Source organism: Gasterosteus aculeatus, chromosome 8 (genome assembly GCF_964276395.1).
Source record: "Gasterosteus aculeatus chromosome 8, fGasAcu3.hap1.1, whole genome shotgun sequence".
Taxonomy (NCBI): domain Eukaryota; kingdom Metazoa; phylum Chordata; class Actinopteri; order Perciformes; family Gasterosteidae; genus Gasterosteus; species Gasterosteus aculeatus.
The window spans coordinates 17688730-17707283 of NC_135695.1; the positions used below are offsets into that span (position 1 = coordinate 17688730).

Below are 18554 nucleotides of genomic sequence, written 5' to 3' on the forward strand. Positions count from 1 at the left end.
CGCCGCTCTCTTCTAGCCGCCGCGGTTCTGTGTGGGGGCGTTTCGGTTTCTACCAACCCTCCAGCTTCAGGGGGGCGCGCGGACTGACTTTCCAGCTCCGCCGCCGCCGCTGCCGAATCTTCACGGTTCCCCCCCCCCCCTGGACCCCCTCCCGACTCGTCGGATAAAACGTTTAGAGTTGAACCCCCCCAAAAATAGCTCGTGTTTCAGGTTGAATATTAAACAGCCGGAGCGCAGATTGTTTCCTTTTCACTCGATCGACTCATTTGCGTCGGTCGGACGGCGCGAAGGGGGGTTTCAACTTAAAAAAAAAAAAAAACGAACCCGCAGACATTTTGTTATTTCTGAGAATTTTGCGTTTTTTTATTTAAATAATTGTCCTACTTTTTTCCCTCCATCCGCGTAATCGCGACTGGTTAAAAGCGAGCGAACGGACCGCTTTAAAAGGACAACCACAAAAAAAGCGTAGGAGGAAACCATTACACCCCCCTCTCCCTCGCCTCCCTCCCTCCTCCCCCCCCTCCGCTCACCAGCTAAATCCAAACACCGCGGTGTGCATAACGTTCGTAATTTACATGCGTTGAGCTCGCGCGTTGCCCGGTGCGTAGAGGCGGAAGGCTCGATGGATCATTTTGACTGACAGCCTCTGAAGAGTCAGCTAGCTTTAGCCAGCGAGGAAGCAGCGCTGCCGGGTTGCTTCTTTTTTTCCTTCTTCTTCTTCTTCCTCTGTTCGCAGACACGGAAAAATACGGGTTCGGGACGGGTACCGCTACGTGACACTGACTCTGTCACAGCGAAAAAGACGTCAAAGTATCGCTTGTATTTGGGTTAATTGTTTGTTTGTTTTTAGTGTGGGGGGCTCGGGAGGGGGTTGCTAGCTACCGTTAGCTAGTCGTTCTGCTAACGCCGGACGGCTCCTGTATGCGGCGGGGCTAGCTCTGGACAAAGGACCAACGCGAGGAAAATTATAAACACGGAGCACTTAGTTGATCGTGTTCAGGAAGGAAATCAACACACCAGGAATTGACATGATGTTTCCACAATCAAGACACTCAGTAAGTGGTTTTTAATTCGACGTTTCTTTTCTCCATAATGTGGGTACTTGTCCTGCCGTAACCGCACACCGATCTACCCACGGTAACTAGGTACGGATATTAAGCTTGTTGACATTATGTTAATTAATCGGAGGTTTTATATTATATATTTTTTTATTTTTTTGGGACAATAGTCACGTTGTTCTACAACTGCGTTGTTTTAGTTCTGGTAAGTTGTGCGGAATATGTGTGGTTGGGGATTACAAAGACACCGATGCATTTTCTTTTATTTAAACCGTTAAACTTTTTTTCCCGGCGATGGCATCTTCCAATTCAAACATCTCCGGTGAATGCTGTCCTATTTCACAGCTAGATGGTTTTCAAACCTAATGTGACAGTGTATTTTCCATAAGCAGCATTCACTAAAAAGCCTTAACCAAATGTACGTATATTCAATATACACATACCTTTTATACACGATGTTACAGTCATCGTATGGCTACTGAACTACTCTAAAAAACAACAACCAAAAAACAACCTTCACTCTTGTTCCTTTGACTGTAAAAATCACACACCTCCTCGTTCCCCTAAATCTCAAGTTTCCATGGTAACAGAAACTAAGTCCAGGGTATGTATCAGTGACGTGGGCCCTCATTGGTCAAACATTCATGTTAACCGACTGGCACAATAGTGTTTCTCGTCACTTCAGGCATATCCAGTTGTGTCACCACTGCTTTCGGCAGAATTTCTTGTTGCTGGCAAACTCAATTGGCCTCTCCTGGCTGGGCGCAGCAGGAAATTTGTCCGAAACGGAAATATGATGGTGGTGACATACCTGTATTTCCACCTCCCTACTTTTGGCTGCCATTTCACCTTTCCGTCACGGGGACAAAAAACGAACAAGAAGCCATTTGTGTCGGTCCGGCTCAGGTTAACACAACAGCGAGATGACTGTGCCGTTGCCAAGGCCTGCGCCCCGTGCTTCTCCCTGGCAACGTCTTGTCACCGCCACAAGTACTTTTACTGCTCAAAGCGCAAGGGTTGTTTGCTGAAGCAACAACCTGAATGTCTTTTGTGCCTTGAATGGGTTTGCCCTTTGGCGTGCGTGTGTGTGTGTGTGTGTGTGTGTGTGTGTGTGTGTGTGTGTGTGTGTGGGGGGGCGCAGTAGTCTGGTTGTGACACTGCTGCTGATGCGATCCAGGAGCCGATGTGTGTTCCCAGAATAGTGCGCAGAATGTGCTGGTTTGGGAACCTCTGGCCTGGTTTTGTAAGAGAAGTGAAATCCTGTGTAAGCGGCACGCCGTCGCACCGAGTTCAACTTTAGTGTTTTGAAACCGATGATCTGAAAAGATGGGGGAGGGTTGTACGATTTTTGACTTAAAACAAAAAGAATCTTCGGTTTGAGTCATCCGCTTACATATCCTCAATCTGATAACCGTCACTATATTAAATTATTCAGTATTATACACGCTGAATGTGGCACAATGCATTGGTATTGCTTTGCAGAAAATAGTGTCTTTTGTTTTTGGAGATTAGGTTTAGTCTTAACAAGCTGTGGATAAATGCCATGATTGTAGTCGATGGTGTTGCAGGAGAGCAAGAAGTGGCAGAGATGAAGTTGTGTGATTTGTACCCCCCCCCAGGGGGAAACCTATTAGTGAGGCTGAACTAAAAAGCCACATACCGTTGTTCAGCTTTGATAAGAGAACATATTCCCATTGATAATTATTTCAGGATCACATTCACCTGCATGTCGCTGCCCCCAACCACACACACACTCCCACTCCCCTGGGTGAAGTGGTGGAGTAGTCACCTGCTGATGGGGTGAGAACTCAGTCAGCATCTCCGAGGTGAGAGAAGCTGGGCCACTCCACTCCCGCCTGCCTGTTATTTTTCTAATCCACTTGGGTTCCCTTATGCGGCTTGATTGGAGTATTAAGACCCAACGCGCGAGATTAAAAAACAGGATTTGGGGAATTTCAGATGTCTGTTCGCTCATCCTGCTTATTTCTTAACCTGCCGTTTCCAACAAATACACCTGTGCGCTGTGCCTCTCCCCCCCTCTCCCCCACACCCATACCCTCCCTCCTCAATTCCTCCTCCTTCTTGGCTGCTGCCGCTGTCACTGGGGCCCAAAGACTGGGAGAGCGTGTGACACTCGTATAGATACGAGTGTCAAAGATAAGGAGCCGGAGGATGAGAGAATAACGGCGCTGCCGCCATAATAACAGATGATGGATCTCTCCAACTGACTCACTCGGCACTGACTCCGCTTTCCCTCCATTTTCCTTTTGTTCTCTCCGCCGTAACATTCGTGTTCGAGTTCCACACGTATGAACAAAAGCCTCCCGTTTCCACCAGGATCCGCGCAATCAAGGAGCCGCTCGTGTGTGACGGTCCTAATTTAAAGCAGCGGGGGAGGCTGTGCTCGGCCGTAGTGGGGATGCGCGGCCACGTTGCACTGAAATAACATTAAGGCGTTCCCGGCATGAGTCATGGAAGGTGTTTGCTTTGGCAGTCCACTTAAGACGGTCTACTGAATTTTGTTCATATTAACTCTATGTGAAATGCCACACGGCTTTCGGCGGATTGCTGTAGAATGCAAGAAATCTGGCTCGGGCCGCCCCCCCCCTGTTGGTATTGCAGCTGCTTTCTTTCCAGATATGCTTGTTTTTGGTTGTCACCATCGTCCTCGGTCAGACATTTTGTTTGTTGTATCGGCGACAAATCGCAGGCTCGAACTTCACAGTCGTGACCCGTGGTTGGGCTTCCTTTTTTTTATAGATACGCCAGCAATTTATTCTTTGAGCAATCTGTTGCCATAGCGGAATCATTATAAAAAAAACAAAAAGCGATGACTTCACATGAGAAGTCTGTTTCACACAGTGGTTCCCATTTAGGCACAAAGAAGATTGTGGTTTAAGTGTGTCTTGTTAAGTCAATGGCTGCATTTTAATCCACCGTCCCCAGTGCCGGGGCACAGTTCATTGGTTTAATAGGGTTTGATAGCGGCACAGTGCCTGACCCGATTGATAGCATTTGCCATATGGTTTGGGTGTTGATTAATCCTGAGGCAGCTTGAACAGCGCTGGCTGCTGCGTGCAAGTGGAGCAGCGGAAACGGTCCCGGTGCCAAAAGCCAGAGAGTACCGCGCGAGTAATATGGAGGCAAAAAAAATCTGTGAAGTTCCCTGAGCCCGGGCGCCACTGTGGAGATGGCCACAGGTTGCACACACAGACACACTCCCTCCTCCCCCTGCTTGTCTCCCTTTATCATGCGTTTCCTCCCAGATCTGATGTAGTGGTGGGAGGGTCAGGGGCAGAGGGTGCACCGGCATTATTAAGCCCACTTGAATTAACAGGACAGCCCCCAGCCTTTCCTCTAAAGCCTCCAGCTGGGGGGAGCTTAATCCCCATGGTCCCCTGTCTCGCCCATTAAACAAACTCCCCCCACCCCTTCTCCGTCGCTCCGCTGCACACATACACACTCACACAAACGTGTGTGCGTGCTTATCGGTGGGGGGTATTAGTCATTGAAACACACGCACGCGCACACACACACACACGCTCATACACGCCAGAAAGCATGAGCCCAGCATCGCACACACGAACATACACTTTAGCTCTGTTCTCCGCTGGTAATTATTGCTCTAGTACACGCATAGAAATAAAAGGATTTTTCCCTTTCACTCATCAACAGCAAGGAGGCACGCACACACACACACACACACACGCACAACTAGACATTCTTTCCAGCCTCGAGGGTCTTATCTGCTTTTTGTATCCGAGGAACAAATTGAATGTGGGGCTTGACACACGCAAGCCAGCAGATGTCTGGGTCGTTAAGGTTAGGCCAGCTGATTAGCATGACAAACAGAACCCCGCCGAGCCCCCAAACAGCCCAATCCCCCCCCCACCACCACCACCCCCACCCCCACCCCACAGGAGGCCCCGCTGTTGAGTGGTCGAGGCCATGGGTCACAGGTGATGTTGATTTTTGTGAGGGGCCACAGTGGATGATTGTCAAACTGCTTTGGGGTGGGTTGAAAGGGAAGAGCGTAGACTGGTGCAGCCCTCCTCACCACGCACGCTGACTCGGACCCAAGGAGGCGGAGAAGTCTCTTTTGAATACGCAGTCAAACACACTGACTTAACCCCCCTGCCGCCCCCTTGGAAGAGACCCCCCCCTCACCCCCGGTGTAGGCACACTTTGTTTTAAACGTTTTTATAAGGCTTTCAGAGCCTTTTTTACAATATGGCGCCAGTAAGAGATTAGGAGTTACTTTTGGGGGACGGAGAGCGATTCAGCTGGGGCCCCCCAGCTGGATTGTGGTTGTCATCTTAACCTCCTAAGCACGCAGTGCCCCAGGTATATGCACTCTCAACCCGTGGGACTCCATGCACGAGACTGTTGTCAAAAGAGAACCACTTGCAGGGATTCCGCCACTGTGTTGCAAACATGCCAGTTCCAGTGCGGCGGTTAGATATAAAAGGTCACCTGCAACACCTTGTTGGATAACATGCTATGTATGGGAAGACTGCAAGTGCGAATCTAGTGTTCATTACCCTTTCAATCGATACCCATCACAAGCTCCTGTTACCTGGAAACCTTGAGTGTCCATCCAAACCAGTGACCCATACACCATGTGGATCTGTGGTCATATTGGGTCTGGTGAACTTTCCCCTGGACGTCGCGTACACAATGTGCTCGGCGGTTGAGTGGTGTTAACACCGCTGCATAGGGAATATTAGCGAACATTCACTCCCATGGCCGCCGCTATTTCTGTCAATGTCTGCAAACCCATTGCAACTCCTTTGCAGTTACACAACTCTAACCATGTGGTCATAATACACAACGTACTGTGAAATATCCAACAACTGATATTGCCATATAATGAGAAACCCTTTTAACATTAATAAAAAGTTACATCTCTACCTCCTGGTTTTGCTCTCCATAACATACGGCTGCAAAGAAGAAAGTTGAGTTAAAACATGTTTTTGGTTTAGCTCAAGACTGTAGGAGCTACTGATGTTAATATCTTTGTTCTGTGGCATTTATGGACGTGTCTGCGCACACTTCACTGAAGGCTGTTGTGCGTGAAGAGAAAAAAAAAAGTAGAATGCTAATGAGTTTGTGTTTACGCACACGCTCACATACACAGTCGAGGGCTCATTGGGGGGGGTGGAACATGGGAGTGTGTGTGTGGAATGAAGCGGGTGCATCAGTATTCAGCAGTGGCTCCCTACCAGGAGTGTGTGGGAGGTGGAGGGAGGGAGGGAGGGAGGGAGGCCCTTCCTCAGAGCAGAACCGTGCGATGGTCTGGAACAAAGCGGCGCGGCGGGGGGTGGCGCAGCGGGGCGGGGGGTGTCCGCCGGGGGCCCTGCCTCAGTCGGGGCCCCCAGACCTGCCAAAACACAAGGCGCTGCATCAGTTCCGACAGGAGAATTAGCCGCTCTGTTCGTGTGCCTGAGAGCAGAAAGGCCGCGGCTGAAACAATACGGCACCTCGGCTCCACCGGGTTCTCCTTCAGACGCCATGAGGATTCGCAGTGAGGCAATGAAAACCTCCCTCGTCCGGAGGGGTGGGGGGCGGGCGGGGACCCCGTCTGCGGCGTTGTGTTCAGCGCACATGTTGGCAGCTATTGTCCCCTCCTCAGTAAACCCGTTTGATGTTTGCAACGGGATCCCTGTTGGCTGCTGACATGTCTGAGACTAGAGGGGTGTGCAGGTTGACAAAACAAAACACTATGGGCCGCATTGGATTGGGCATGTTGCTCCACGTACTAGTAAGAACACAACAAGTGGCCAGTCTAGATTTAGCAATAGATTGATTTGTTAGAAATATCCGGTAGTACTAAAGGACATGTTACAACTCAAAAGTGCTTATTAATCCCTTTTTTTTTAGGGAGAAATGGTTGAATAATGTAGTTCCAACGAATACTATCAGAATAAATGTATTTGGCCAGTCCATTGGCTTGCTGGATGACCTGCCACTAAAGTTTTGTTCTTCGTGTTTCAATACGTTCGAGCAGCCCCACTGTGGACACAGTCGTAGGGAGAGAAATAGGGGGATAACTCCACAAACGTTGGCAATTTCTATTCTTGAAGCAATTCACAGGCCCCCTGTTTCGTAGGTATTACAAGTGAACAAAGAAGTCGTGGAGGAAAAAAAAAAGGATGTAGGGAAGAGTACTTTTGTGACTGCACACACTATACCTGCAACCCTTTAAAGTAGAACTTTAGAGATGGAACCAAAGTCCCCCCGGTGTTGGCCACATGCCGGCTCTCTGCTGTCATTTTCCACTTATATGTTGTGAACTTTGGGACTAATCTTCCTTTTCCTCCACCCCCTCCCCTCCCCCCCACACCCTCCGGCTCCTGGCTGTTGTAAGTAATAACCTTGGTTTTTACAAGCAGGCATCAATCATCTGCACAACCGTACTGGGTGTAATCTTAAAGCTCCTCCCCCCTTCTGCGAGGCTGGCTTTAATCTCAGCCATGGTCTCCAAACCCACAGCCCTGTCGGCCTCACCACTTTCCCCACTCTTGACAAATTGCCCATTTCCCTTGGCTTGCAATCTCTGCACTATTTCTCCCCTGTGTGTGTGAGTGCTTGTGTTGTGCTACAGTATGCGTGCACCCACCTTGTTTGTGTAGAAGCCTGTGTGTGTGTGTGTGTGTGTGTGTGTGTGTGTGTGTGTGTGTGTGTGTGTGTGTGTGTGTGTGTGTGTGTTGGTACTGCATGCTTGGCTGGCCTTACACAGAGGGTCAAGAAGACAGTTGCTGCAGAGGGAGGAGGGAGGCTGCCCCATGCCAAGCCTATGTTTGCAAGGGCACTTCACTCGAAGTGATAAAAGTAGAATAATCCTCTTTAAAGCGTCTTAACGAGGTCAAATCTGTTGGGTTGGAAGGGGTGTGTGTGTGTATGTATGTGTGTGTCTTGTTGGGATAACGCTGCAGAAATGGGGGTAAGCCTTGGCTTGGTTCGTGAGAGATAATAATCAAAATCAAATTCCTGGCCCAAACAGGATTAGGCTCTCCCTGCGCTCTAAAGCCCCTGTCCAGAGCGGCTGAAGACACAATCCTATTCCTCAGCCTCCTCAGATACACACACACACACACACACACACACACACACCGAGCGGCCATAGCAAGGCGCTCTTGGCCCAGACAGAGTTGGCCGGGGAGAGCTTGGATGTGGGCCAGTTAGCCCCGTCCCTCTCTCAGATCACTGGGCACATACGCTTCAGTCCGAGCACTAATCTGGGATATTTAGATGGAATTGTTTGGTTGCGGCTATTCTTAGACGGGGGATGTGATCTTGTTTGGTGCTGGTGTATTAGCAAAAGGCTTAAGCCCTCAGCGGTCTGGCTCGGTAAATCATGTCACGATGGATTTTTGCTGAGAGGTTTGCCCACGTGTTAAACACATACCCCACATGTGATCACCGATACATGTCGCCTTCAGTAGGCTCAACGCTACAATGCAGAATCTTATTTTAGATTAAACTAGGAGAATTTATGGGAATATCTTGGTACAGTTTGCCAAGTCGTCTTTAATTACTCCGGGTGTGTTGCAATAATTCATAATTCATCACTTCCAAACGCCACTTTTCTGCCCCTTGCCTTTTTTCGATGCAAGGGGCAGCCTGCGCCTAGAATTTACCCCTAATCATTTTTACGGTCACCACCAAATTGAGAACAACGCCTCTGCTTGTTTTGCTTTCACCAAAAATGCGTTCCGTTCTCTCCGTCGTCGAGGTAGCTTTGGATAATGTCACTGCGTCGTAAGATGGACTGAAGAGGTGGACGGCTCGAATGGCATCCATGGGGCCGTTGCTATGGAGCAGAACACACAGCCTGGCGTTGAGAAATAGGCCAACTGCTTGTCTGTGTGGATCTTCGGCATTCATTTAAAAGTGGGAGCGAGATAACATCCAGTCATTAGTGAGTGATTACAATGCCATGGCCCTATCCCTGACCCCCCCCCCACCACCACCACTAACATACACACACATCGGCACACGTTTACCGAACACAAACACACTCCGACTGGGATGTAAACAGCCAGTCAGGGTTCCAGGAAATACAATCCCCACACTGCCGCTACCCTCAGGCAAGATTTATTCTGAGGAGGATGTTTCCCCATGTATCCTGCTGTTATTGTCTTTGTGTGTGTGTGTGTGTGTGTGTGTGTGTGTGCCTGCGCTCTGCTTGTGTGTCTAAATACTCCGCTGTGGATGTATGTACTGTATTCATGCATTGTTGCTGTGTCTAATCACTGTTGTGTGTGTGTGTGTGTGTGTGTGCGTGCGCAGCCCCCCCCCCCCCCCCCACCCCCCCCACCTCCACTTAATCTCCATCCCTTCCCGTTGCCTTTTGTCGACTGATCTATGGAGCAGAAACCGCCTTAGCCTGATTCTTATTTAAAATAGACATTATGTTTCACACTAGATTTCACATGGATTGGACCAGATGATGAGGCCCAGGAAGGGGGGGGGGGGGGGTGTGATGAGTGGGCTTTGGGTCGGTGGGTGGGGGTGGGGCAGCAATTTCCTGAAACGATGAATCCCATTTATTCGCTGAAGACTGTCTCAATTGCCTCACCAGCGCACAAAGCTTTTTAATGCTTTAATTACGTCTCAAAGGAGCAGGGCAGAATCAAATTAGAGATTGTCCTACATTTAGGTGCTGTGTGTGCGTGTGCTTGTGTGCGTACATGCATGCCTGTCTATTTGTGTGCGCACTATGCAAATTATGCATTTGAGGGAGTGTGAGTGTGTGTGTGTGGGCTGTTCCTGTATCCTCGTGTATGATTCATGGCAGTGAATATTTGTTCCTCCTGGCAGCAAAGAATCATACATGGAGGCTTATCACCCCCCCCCCCCCCACACACACACCTATTCAATGTTAAGGCTCTATGTTTGGCTCGAACACACATCTCTCTCTGTCACATTCACACTGTCCAGGCTATTCCTCTGCAACGCAAACAAAACCACACACACACACACACGTTAGCCTCTCACTTGCAGGAACACATTTTCACGTACACGGTGTGCAGGCACCTTTTTTTTTTTTTTTGTCTCAGCAGATGGCACGTGTCACAATATTGCGGCGGTATTTCATTAACATTATGGGCACCCATCTGCTGCGGGCTCTCAGGGCCCCACAGAGCACCTTGTTTTGGTCGCGGAGAGGAATAATGAACGTTGTTAGCCGTGTATATTCGGTGGAGAGGTCCTGCATCATCTGAGGCAGCTCTGTGAGAATCGTCCTTCAAACTCCTGCTCTTTACTGCGCGTTTTTATCCAGGATTTAGGCAGCTGTGTGATGACCTTGATTGATGGGAAGCTGCACTTGGTAACATATTTCCCATTCCAGAAGACCGTTCCAATACAAAGAATTGTATGTGCTTTTTAATAACAAAATTGTGTCCTTCAGTCGTCGCAATTCCCTTCCTGTTGACGGGGAACGTCCCCCCCCAGCTGTGCTTTCAAATTATTATCAGCTACATATGGCCACATTTGATCTGGGGTCCCAAAAATACATCCCATTTTCTCCGCTGTGGAGTTGTGGAGTTCTGATCTATGTTGGAAATCTTTAAAGCACTTCAAGTAGAATTTGAAGTGTGTTATCTTGTTGCCCCAAGCAACCAGATGCAGACTGCTGTCAACTACTTTCGTTAGTCTGGTTGCAACCATTACAGCCCCATTAAAACAAAATGCCCTAAAACCATTTCATATCCATCATATGTTTGACGATAACACGTGTTTACGTCACCTCCCCCACACATGGAGTGTATTAGCAATGTGTGCACGGTTACGCTCAGGAACATTAGCCCGAGAGGCCGTCGTGCTTAAAACTTGAGTTGTTGGAATCTTTTTGTCGGGCCCGGGAGAGAAGGAAGAACCTCTCGTTTAAGATCTCTTCGAATTTCTAAATTGAATACAACTTAATGAATTGTTTGTCTGCTGCAGCTGTATTTTTCTTGTCATGAATCCATGAGGGTTTGCCATATTATGTACATGACATGAACATTTATGATATCAATCAAAAGAATGAATACATGATGAAGGATTCAGTAAACCATCGGTCACCTTCAGTAAACACGACCTTCGGTCATAAAAGGTGGTTAACGCCTGCAATGATCGCTGTAACGTAGGGCAAGTCTTTTATAGCAATCTCGAGATTCAGAATGATTATTGATGATTCATATTGTGTCATTATTATATTTAACTCGTAGTGAAATAACGGGTGACGTCACATACAAAAGGTGTTTCCTTTCCCAATGGAGAGTTCCTGCTCTCCCTTGTCGTCCTGCGTCGGTTCCCTCTGTATTCCCACCCGGGGCTGTTGACCGGGAGAGACTCTGGTATTTTAAATGTTTGCAGGAAGGAAATTTGATCTGCGGCAACAGCTTTACCCTCAGGCACATGGGGTTACCTGTAGGCAGACACGCACACAGGTACACGGCTGCCTGTCCCTAAGTGCCGTGTGTGTGCCGTGTGTGTGCCGTGTGTGTGCCGTGTGTGTGTGTGTGTGTGTGTGTGTGTGTGTGTGTGTGTGTGTGTGTGTGTGTGTGTGTGTGTGTGTGTGTGTGTGTGTGTGTGTGTGTGTGTGTGTGTGTGTGTGTGTGTGTGTGTGTGTGTGTGTGTGTGTGTGTGTGTGTGTGTGTGTGTGTGTGTGTGTGGCACAGGCCCATCGTTCCGTGCTGTTGTTTCCCCGGCTTCGGTTCATGCCCTACTAGCTGAAGGGATGCTGCAAAAGGTTATTCCGAGTAGCCGCTTGGTTTGTGTGGATTGGGCCTTCTGTGTGGCGCAGAACATGATAATGTCACCACTTCTGGTGACATTTGAAAGTTTAATGGCTGAGGCCACCGGGCTCGTCCCTATATTCAGTTTTTTTTTTTTTTGTTGATGACCTTAATGCTTCTTGATATAAACTACTTAATTGTATGGCAAAACCAATATAATAGCGGTGGTTTGCATATTTTCCCAAGAAGGATTCACAAAGAATCTCACAACCCCCACCAAATCCTAAACCAAGTTCGGGCGAAGCAGCGCCTAAACGAATTCCGCTTTGAAGTAAGCAGGTTCACGCCTGCAACCTGAAGCAATCCTGTTGCTTAGCATATTCTGCGGCCACGGTTCCATGAATGCGAAGCAGCCTATTTGGAGTGTAAAAAAAAAAAAAAAAAAAAAAAAAATGAAGCAGAGCTGCATGCTGTGGGGAGCAGGGTACAAAGCGATAGGTCATTCCTAACAGCGGCAGGCTAGCTTTCCGTAAGTGCTGCAATCAGATTTCTGATGGTGTTTTATGCCTGCTCAATCGTAGTGGCAAAAAATGTCGATTTCTTTCTTTTTTTCTTTTTCTTTCCCCACCTGACCCATTATGCAGCTTGCTGAGAAATAATGAGATTTTGTCCCTATTTGGGATTGATGCTTGCTGTGCTCTAACACCCAACCAGGCCATCCACTGCTGCCTGGGGAATGAAGTGTGGGCAGAATTACAATAAGGGCTAATAGCAACATCCAGGCTAGGCGACGGAGTGCCGCTGTAGCTCACTGTGTGAGCGCAAAACCAGCTCGTTTTAACGTGCCGTGAGTGCCATTTGGTGCACAGTTTTATGCAGCGGGCCTTTCAGTGAACACTTGACGTTTGGTAAGCCAAAGAATGAAATGAACCACTTGACAGGGACACATTAGGCGCCATGATATCACCACCAAAATAACCTGGTTGGGATCATTTTCATTGTTAATCGGCCTATACTGCTTTCCTAATGAATTAATAATGGTTAATAAACTTAGGTAATTCCACAAAGTGCTTACCAGAGACCAAGGTAACGTCTTCAGATGTGTTGCAAGATATACTCCAGCACGAGAGTGTGGCTTTGCGTAACCCTAATTAAACGTTGGAACAACGCTGAGGAATGTTGGAATGAAAACACACGTTGGATTATAACTTCATCGGGCTGTTATGGCTCGCAAGATATGCTTTTGTTCGTAGTGGCCGTGGGTAATGAACTCTCGAGGCTGCCAGCTGCACTGTAAAGACCTCGGTGGAGCGAAACCAAGGACAGGAGGAGTCTGGGTAATGTCTGCAGAAGGTTGGACAGGAGCGTGTCGACATCCATCTCTGGCCAATACAGTCTGTGTGACTTCATCGTTTCCAGATGATTGTGATATATGTCACAATAGTGGGTAAAAAGGGGGCTATAACGTTTGGCCGAGCAATGGCTATGCCCGTTTCTGCTTTTTGAGCGTGTGCATTTTTAGTCGTGATTCAAAACCGGAGGTGGGGGTGTTATGCACACTTGGCAACCGGTTTCCAAGGAACGCGTCACATTGAAAACTGCTTGATTTCCTGTCTGTTTTTAATCTTTTCACTTTCCTCTGCCGTCTTTCTCACCTGTTTTGTCCTTTCACGCGTTTGTAACTTTCATTTTTGCCTCTTGTTTTTGTCTCTGGCAGGCTTCATCGCAGCAGCTGAAATTCACAACCTCTGACTCCTGTGACAGGATCAAGGATGAGTTCCAGTTCCTCCAAGCACAATACCACAGGTGCAGATACAAACCGTTGCACGTGCACACAGATACAAAGGGGAAGCAGTTCTTTGAAATAAGTAGCACATCTCCAAGCTGTACGTGTATCACTCGGTGTTTTCCTTTGTTGCACACAGTTTTATCAGACTGCAGATGTGAGATGCTGCCATGTCATGGCCTGAAATAGGTTTTGATGTGAATGTAAGGACTTTTTTTTCCCCCAATACTTTATTTAGCATAATGTTGTCTCATTCACTGGGAAACTACCCTGCCGTTTATTTAACGGATCCTACATATTTACTGTTTCAAATGTAGCAGGTGTTTCTAGGAAACTCCCCATGACATCAGTAGTTGTGTTTTAATAGTACTAAAAAAAATGTAAAATCAATTACTTCGGAATGCAAAAATGTTGATTGAGGGAGGCAGAAGATAACTGTCCTAAAAATGATTGTTCCACTATTCCTGAACTCCCATAACCTCCCCTGCACACCCGGGCCACATCCTCTATTGACTCCTACCTAAATCAATCTGGTTTACCCTCGCCCATTGATCTCGCTTCACGGCTTAAATACCGCTGCAGAGCCAGTAGTCTGAGGCTCTTCCAAAGTGCCTGGTTCGACCTCAACCGATCTGTTTGATAGCAGTTTGAAAGACGGGGGAGGGCGGGGTGGGGGTGCCACAGGGTCTGCATCTCGCCGAGAGATCCTCTTTGTGAGAGCGGAGTCTTTGAAGCCCGCCTTCCTTCCTGAGGAGGTTGTTTTGTTCTTCTGCACCCAGAACCTTCCACAGGCTCGCTTCTGCCGGTTGCAGAGACGGGGCGAAGGCAGATGAAAGTCTGACAAATTGTGCAAAATTCCTGCTCCGGTCTGATCGCTCTTGTTCGCGGAGGATTGTGACGCGTTTTTTTTTTTTTTTTCCTCGCCTTTTTGTTTTTTTGTATTCCCACAACGATGAGCAGCACCGTTTAACCCTCTTCAGAGAGCCAGGGCGCAGTTGAAAGAATACCTTTTTTGTCTGAGTACAGAACATGCATACAGTGCCTATTGACTCAAGAAGAGGGTGCGGGGGGATGGTGCGGGGCCGGGGGGAGGGGGAGAGGTGGGGCGTTGGGAGACACAGACGAGGCTTTGTAGCGCTTTGCTGCTGCGCCGTGCTTGTCTGTTGCAGAAGCCTTTAAAAGGCGAATGTACCGCAGGCGATCCCCCGGGTATAGTAGCGAGCATTGTCGCTGTCTTCCTCCTCCCACCCCCAACCCCACAGGCCCCCGCCTCTTCTCCCGCCTCCTCTCCCCTCCCCTCGTTCACATGCATAAATAGATCAGGGAATACATAAATCAAAATAAAGATGACAGCAGGAGCGATTTAGAGACGGAAGAATCGGCAATAAAACTCCATCAAAGTGTCGTTTGAGAGCAGCGGTGCAGGCCCGGGGGCTGCCGAGCACCAATCAGAGGAGGCGCAAAGCCAATCCCAGGTAGACAGGCAGCGGGGAGGCCTGTCGTCATGACAACCCACCACACAGCCTACACATGTACACAGGGATAGCAGGAAGGGATTTTATGTAGGAGGCAAGGGGAGCGTTTTGGATGAGCGGAGGCTGCTTATCCACACACAGGAACAGGTGGCAGAGAATCAATACAATCAGGCAACACCCCCCCCCCCCCCCACACACACACACACACACACACACACATTCTTGTTAATGAAGTTCGGTATTGGGACATACGGATTTGAGATAGTCCCAAAACATTTTTTTATGTTCTGCATTCAAAGATCGTTTTATGTAAGGATGATCTCATACGATGAAAGGCCATTGCTCAACCTCATTAAATTATAGGTTATTTTTGGGAGCACCATGGCAGGACTGTCCACATGCAGCAAGTATTCCTACAGCCTTGTCTTCTCTGCAGAGATGTTTGGAGGGATTCCTGGGTCATCCGATGAGTTGTGAATATGTTGTTGGCCCGCAACATGCCCCCAATACATGCTGAATAGGCTCCAGTCGCTCTGTGGGGATGGAGAACGGAACGAAGATCTATTTATTAATCAGTTTAAATTTCAAGTTCAGTTCCAGATTCATATTTATGTCAGAGCGGTTTAATCTTCAATGATCCAGATTTATTTAGATATTAATATGTTTACTTTGATGTCCAGTTATCCACTTATTAGTCTTTAGGAGTTATTCAGATTGATTACATGATTACATCGTCCTTTAAAAAATTGTTAAATGATATTGACAAAAGTTTGGCACGTGAATATTTTACACATAAAATAAGATACTTTATATATATATATATATATATATATATATATATATATATATCCTTGTTATGTCATCTTGCCAAATTAACAAGGAGGAACACTCAACCAAACGTTAACCACGGCCAATAGTGCAGCTGCTGCCATAACCATTTGTGTGTGTGTGTGTGTGTGTGTGTGTGTGCGTGCGAGCTCACATTATTGGCCCCGTGTTACAACGTGTTCAGCCTGCCAGTTAAGACTAACAGCGATGAAGATTCACCCAGCGCTCGCTGTAATCGAGCTGTCATTCCCGCAGACAGCTAAGAAGAACATCCTGGTGTAAATACACACGTGCGTGCGCACACACACACACACACACACACACACACCGTCAAACAGGTTTCCGGCTTATCCTGAATCTGGAACCATCCACCGTGTCTGCGCATATCTTTATTTGATCTGAGCCTTATCCTCTCCTCACATCGGATGACGCCGTCTGAGGCCGCAACTAGCTGCTTCAGTCAAAAGGCATCGAGGGGAATTTCTACCCCCTCCCCCCTCCACCTCTGTCTTTTTCATTTGACGACCCCGGTGACTCGTTGACGCGTCCTCCTTTGTCCTGTCGCCTCGCGTGACATCAGCGCTGACATGATTACAGCTAATGGCTGTCACAGGGACCCGGTCGCAGGAAACGCTCCCGAAACTATATTTAGTCTTTTAGCTTTGTGCCTCTTCTCTGATTTTAGAAAGCAGACATTTTGGCTCGACACCACATGTGCAGTTTGCTTTGACACCCTCCCTCGTCAATGGACGCCACGTCACGCTAGCAACGGCGTGCGCGATGACTGCCCTAATGATGATGATGATGGCGGCGATGGTGATAAAGATGATAATGGTAGATGAGATGATGACAATGGAGGTGGGAGGCGGTGATGAGGGTGGATGCGATGATGAAAGTGATGACAGGGCCGTTGGTGGTGGTGGTGATGATGAAGGAGATAGAACTCACCTGCTGTCAGCACTTTAGACACCAGGTGACCTTACTAACCCGGTCTCGCTCTCTCCCCAGTTTGAAGCTCGAGTGTGACAAGTTGGCCAGTGAGAAGTCAGAGATGCAGCGCCATTACATCATGGTGAGTGAAGGCTTGTGTGTGTGCGTGTGTGTCGTCTTGTGTTTGACCCTTCTAGTATGATTGTCACATAAAGATGTTGATGTTTAAATGTGCAAAGAAGTGATTAACTGTTGTTTTTTATGTTCTCACACTGTGTTAATTAATATTCTTTCAAGTGCAATTGTTGTCTTATGTCTTGCTGCTCATTTTTGTAGCTGTGCCATCTGTTCTAAGTACAATAAAAAATGTTTTTAAAAATGGTGCCAAACAGACCGGAAACACAAGCCGACTAATGTGTTGAAAGAAATCAAAGCACTTTTTGTGCTTAAACTTAACCTCATTTTCTCTAGACTTGTTGGTTAAACATCCTATTAAACCATGAACATAACATGGAGAAGTCATGCGAGTTCATTCAGACGTCACAATTTTGATATTGAACATTGACTACGTGGCAATAAAACTGATTCTGACAACGGTAACGTAGCCAAAGCTACAAAGATATGACCACAGCTGCGATAAATTGCCATTGTCCTTTTGTTACTCTCCCTCCCCTCCCCCCTTTGGGTTTCTGCAGGGACTGTATGTGTGCAATATCTCTCTCTCGTCTCTCTCCGTACACAGTGCGCACACATCCACACGGATGTGTTCGCCCGCTCCACCTCGGGGCTAATCTCATTGTCGCTGGCCGCGGCTGTGTTGCCGTCTGATGTTTTGCCTCTAATTGATCCTCTGAATGGCTTTAATCTCATCTAATCTGTGCCGCCGCACTGCTCTCCCATCAGCCAGCTATCAGACACACGCACACACACACACACACACTTCCTCTGTGTGTTTCAGGCAGGTGTGAGTGCATACAACCTCACACACACACACTAAAAGGTTGATTGGTCAGTTTATAGCTAGCTTTTCTGTATCCAGACAATTAAGCTTCCTAAATTTAGAAAGCTCCAGATGCACCAGCGACTAAGTCCACGCTGAGCACTCCAGCGAGGCTTGACACGTTCTTCCCTCATCAGTTAACATGCCAGTTGTCTTCTCTATTGACATAAAGTGGCAAAAACAAGCGGAAAAACAGCTGCTACCACACGAGAAGTATTTTGGACTGAAAAACCACAGATGTCCAAAACTACGAGCAGTCTAGCAGCAACGTACCCAGACCCGAGCTAACAAAGACATCTCCCCCACCCAATAATGTCATCAAATATGCCACTCGACATTTGAAGCTTCATTCGAATAGAAGCTTGAGTGCAAAGCTGCTGCCTTCCTTTTAAATTTGCCGCCTGCTGGTTACCGCCGCAGAAAAGCTCAGGTCACCTGTGGAGCTGTCACTCAGCGAGGCAGCACGAACAGACGGGACCATCCCGCGATGTCTTTTTTACCATTAGGGCCACACGCACCTTGTTTTTTCAAACATGAAATACCGTCCTGTGAAACACAAAGGGATCCTCAGACTCAAAATGTTGCAGTAAAATTGAACTATGAATGCAATATGGCTTTTCCTCCCCTCCCTCCCTCCTAATACACACACACACGCACACACACTTTCAATCGCACTTCCACTCCATCAGGGGCAGGCCCGGCCTTGTATCCCCACAATAACCAGCCCCTCCTCCCCCCACTCCTCCTCTA

The 18554-nt window shown here is 47.9% G+C and overlaps 1 protein-coding gene across 3 annotated transcripts in view; it reads left to right on the forward strand.

Annotated features, from left to right (window-relative positions):
• The first annotated feature begins 70 nt into the window (after nt 1-70).
• tle5 (TLE family member 5, transcriptional modulator) overlaps nt 71-18554 on the forward strand; it is a 28850-nt gene continuing 10366 nt past the window's right edge. For 2 of the 3 annotated variants that reach the window (XM_040184139.2, XM_040184140.2), the window contains exons 1-3: nt 81-1055; nt 13503-13591; nt 16883-16946. In XM_040184139.2, coding sequence (XP_040040073.1) covers nt 1029-1055; nt 13503-13591; nt 16883-16946 — 180 coding nt within the window. In that variant the 5' untranslated portion in view covers nt 81-1028. Of the gene's footprint in view, nt 1056-13502; nt 13592-16882; nt 16947-18554 lie in introns of all 3 variants that reach the window. The other variant, XM_040184138.2, reaches the window with a different exon arrangement.